Consider the following 3,268-nt stretch of genomic DNA (forward strand, 5'->3'; position numbering starts at 1 on the left):
AGTGACACATTGTCCCCATGAGTGACAGTATACTGAGCCAATCACGGCGCAACTAGAGAACATTACCAACCCCTATGCTCAATATTTTTCGCTGGCTGCCCCACCACCACAGAAAGCACTGAGCTAGGCTGAAACACCTGCATTTAGGAGCTGCCTTACTCAAGAAAGCAAAAAAGAGACCATGTTTTTATGGAGGGTTTATTAAGTCAATAATAAAACGTTTAATTTTACATTGTTTGCAAACTGATATGAGACACGTATTAATTCTAAAATAACATGCAAAACAGGCAACCCCCTCCCTGAATGACAGGCCGCCACTACGTGGAGTGTGGTTACATGCCAAAGGAAACACATATTCTGTGACGGTTCTATACTCCTAAAATGAGCTTGTTTCTAACCCTGCAGTTTGAGCCAAGGCTTGTATTTCACAAAGCATGATGATGATGATGATGATGATGATGATAATAGACTTTATTTCTTTACCATCTTTCTTAGAATATATTGCAGTCCAGTGAGCTTCACAGATCAGGACTTAAACAGATAAAAACATAGTGACAAATATTGAGAACATATTGATAAAAGAACAGGATCAACCAGGTAGCCTTATTAAACCTGTTGAAGCACTCAGAAAATAAAACATTACAGAGATACATTATGTGTTTGATTTTCTGCTTTATTACTAGAAGATGTTGGGAATATTCAGTCGGTTATAGAGCTTACCATGCCCATTTCAAGGGATTACATTTGGTTCATGACATAGGATTAGGATGAGCAAATGTGTTGTTATTTCAGAATGTGTAGGAAAGCTGAAAAGGAAATGTAAATCATTGATACTAATTTCTGTGATACCTCTGTGTTTAACAAGGGGGAGTGCGTGTGGAGGGGCCTTCTTCATCAGATGGACAACCATGACACAATCATGACAATCAATGAAAATGTTGAGAATAAAACGGATGATAGATTAAAAACGTTGCTCGCTCATTATCAACTCAAATTTAAGCAATGACACGCCAAGTGCATGATATGTAATCTTCGAAAGGACCAAATAAGTTATGTATGAGTTATATGCATGTCCTCCCCCCATTTCAACCCCTTGATATGGACAGCCCAATACATTTGATTTGATGGTAACTTCACGCACGTAGCAACCTATGCGTAAAGATCAATCGTTAACTACTTGAACTTTAATTCTCCTGAACATGGTGAGCACTTTGTTCTTGATCTCTTTAGTTTTCAGAGAGTAGACGATGGGGTTGAGACAGGGCGGGATGCACGAGGCCAGCGACAGGCTCAGTACGCGCAGGTCAGGGTCTGGTTTGATGCGCGCTAATAACCCAACCATGAAAATAGTCAGAACCGGAAAGAAGAATACTGCCACTAGAATGAGGTGCTCAGTGCAGGTGGCCAGCGCTTTCACACGACTCTCAACGCTTTTCATCCTGAACACAGCGATTAGAATACTCATGTATGACAGAATGATGAAGGACAGTGGGCCGAGGAGTATAACCAGGCTCAGAACTGAAGCCACAGCCCATTGCAGGGTGTTGTCGTTACATGCCAGCCGAAACACTGGTGCGTAATCACAGAAATAGCTGTAGACGTTAACGGAATCGCAGTAGGACAGCCTGGTCATAATGGCTGTGCTGAATATCGGTATACCAAGACAGAAGCACCAGATGACACCGAGAATACACGACATACTCGTCATGGTGTTGATGGAGCCGTGCCTCAGAGGGAAACATATGGCGATCATACGGTCATAGGCGAGCACGGCGATGGAGAAGGATTCCATAGATATGAAGGAATAATACACATACATCTGTACCATACACAGATTAAACGGCAGAAAATTGTTCTTAGCTAGAAACGCCTTTAGCATACCGGGAATAATGCAAGTATTCAGCACCAGATCAACCACCGCGAGGTTACCAACCGCGATATACTTGGGATTGTGGAGGCGAAGGTCCACGGATATTATATAGATCACAAATGTGTTGAACACGACTGTCACCACGTAAACGAAAGCGAGGAAGATGAAGTAGAGGTTGGCAAAGGGCAGGGAGGTGAAGCCGATGATGTAGAACCCGGGGGGATGGATTAGAACGGAGGAGTCGTTCCATTGCAACCTGCGGAGGAATGTCATGGCTGAGCTGGTTCCGCACACCTGCGCTCCAGGTCTATGCATGTACAGACAAACACAAACGCTTGCTCCGTTGATGCGTAAAACCTAAAAGGAGAGAGGCAGAGAGAGAGAGAGAGAGATTTAACAATATGTGGATCATAAGGACCCTATGAAAAACAAAACAACCAGATACATCCTGCATTCTTATTTAAACTTTTTTTCATATTTAACCTTTATTTAACTAAGCAAGTCAGTTATGAACAAATTATTATTAACAATGACAGCCTAGGAACAGTGGGTTAACTGCCTTGTTCAGGGACAGAACAACAGCTTTTTACCTTGTCAGCTCATGAATTTGATCAGCAACCTTTTGGTTACTCGCACAATGCTCTAACCACTAGGCTACCAGCACCAACACAAACACAAATGAATAGGCCTATTATTCTCTATAGCCCAGTTCTTCCATATAGCCCAGGCCTTCCATATAGCCCAGGCTTATTTACCGTGTAATAGTCCTGTTCCATATAGCCTATCCCTATGTATTGTGGAATATTCTTATTCTACTCTAAAGCCTAGGCATATGCAATGTGGAATAGTCCTATTCTACTGTAAAGCCTATGCCAACTTAATGTGGAATAGTCCTATTCTACTGTAAAGCCTATGCCAATTGAATGTGGAATAGTCCTATTCTATTGCCCAGGCCTACTTACTGGGCACAGTGATATGATTCACAGCTGACTGTGGAGTTGATGGCCCAGGTAGGTATGTTGGCTGTGTTCCAGCACAGGTTCAGGTGGGAGAGTTGATGGCCCAGGTAGGTCTTGTTGGCTGTGTTCCACCACGACAGGTTCAGGTGGGAGAGTTGATGGTCCGGGTCTCTGTGCTGGCTGTGTTCCACCACAGGTTCAGGTAGTAGAGTTGATGGTCCGGGTCTGTCTATTGGCTGTGTTCCACCACAGGTTTAGGTGGTGTGAGAGATTATCGCTCTCTCTCTCTGACTCTCTGTCCCTGAATCCTGCAGTAACACAAACAACTGTATCTCTGCTGCTCTGTCCACCATACGTATATAAGCCCCCAACTGTCCCCAAGAGATGTCATTAAAATGGCAAATCAACTCTCCAAGTATTGGAAGTTAATATCTTATGT

At 43.2% G+C, this 3,268-nt stretch overlaps 1 protein-coding gene across 1 annotated transcript; it reads right to left on the bottom strand.

Annotated features, from left to right (window-relative positions):
- Positions 1-201: 201 nt before the first annotated feature.
- On the bottom strand, positions 202-2,221 carry LOC115116998 (olfactory receptor 2AT4-like). The gene has a single exon (XM_029645450.2). The coding sequence runs from the start codon at positions 2,183-2,185 to the stop codon at positions 1,163-1,165; it is 1,023 nt and encodes a 340-aa protein (XP_029501310.1). The 5' UTR covers positions 2,186-2,221; the 3' UTR covers positions 202-1,162.
- Between the last annotated feature and the right edge of the window lie 1,047 nt (positions 2,222-3,268).

The sequence above is a fragment of the Oncorhynchus nerka genome, linkage group LG19 (assembly GCF_034236695.1).
Source record: "Oncorhynchus nerka isolate Pitt River linkage group LG19, Oner_Uvic_2.0, whole genome shotgun sequence".
NCBI classification, from domain to species: domain Eukaryota; kingdom Metazoa; phylum Chordata; class Actinopteri; order Salmoniformes; family Salmonidae; genus Oncorhynchus; species Oncorhynchus nerka.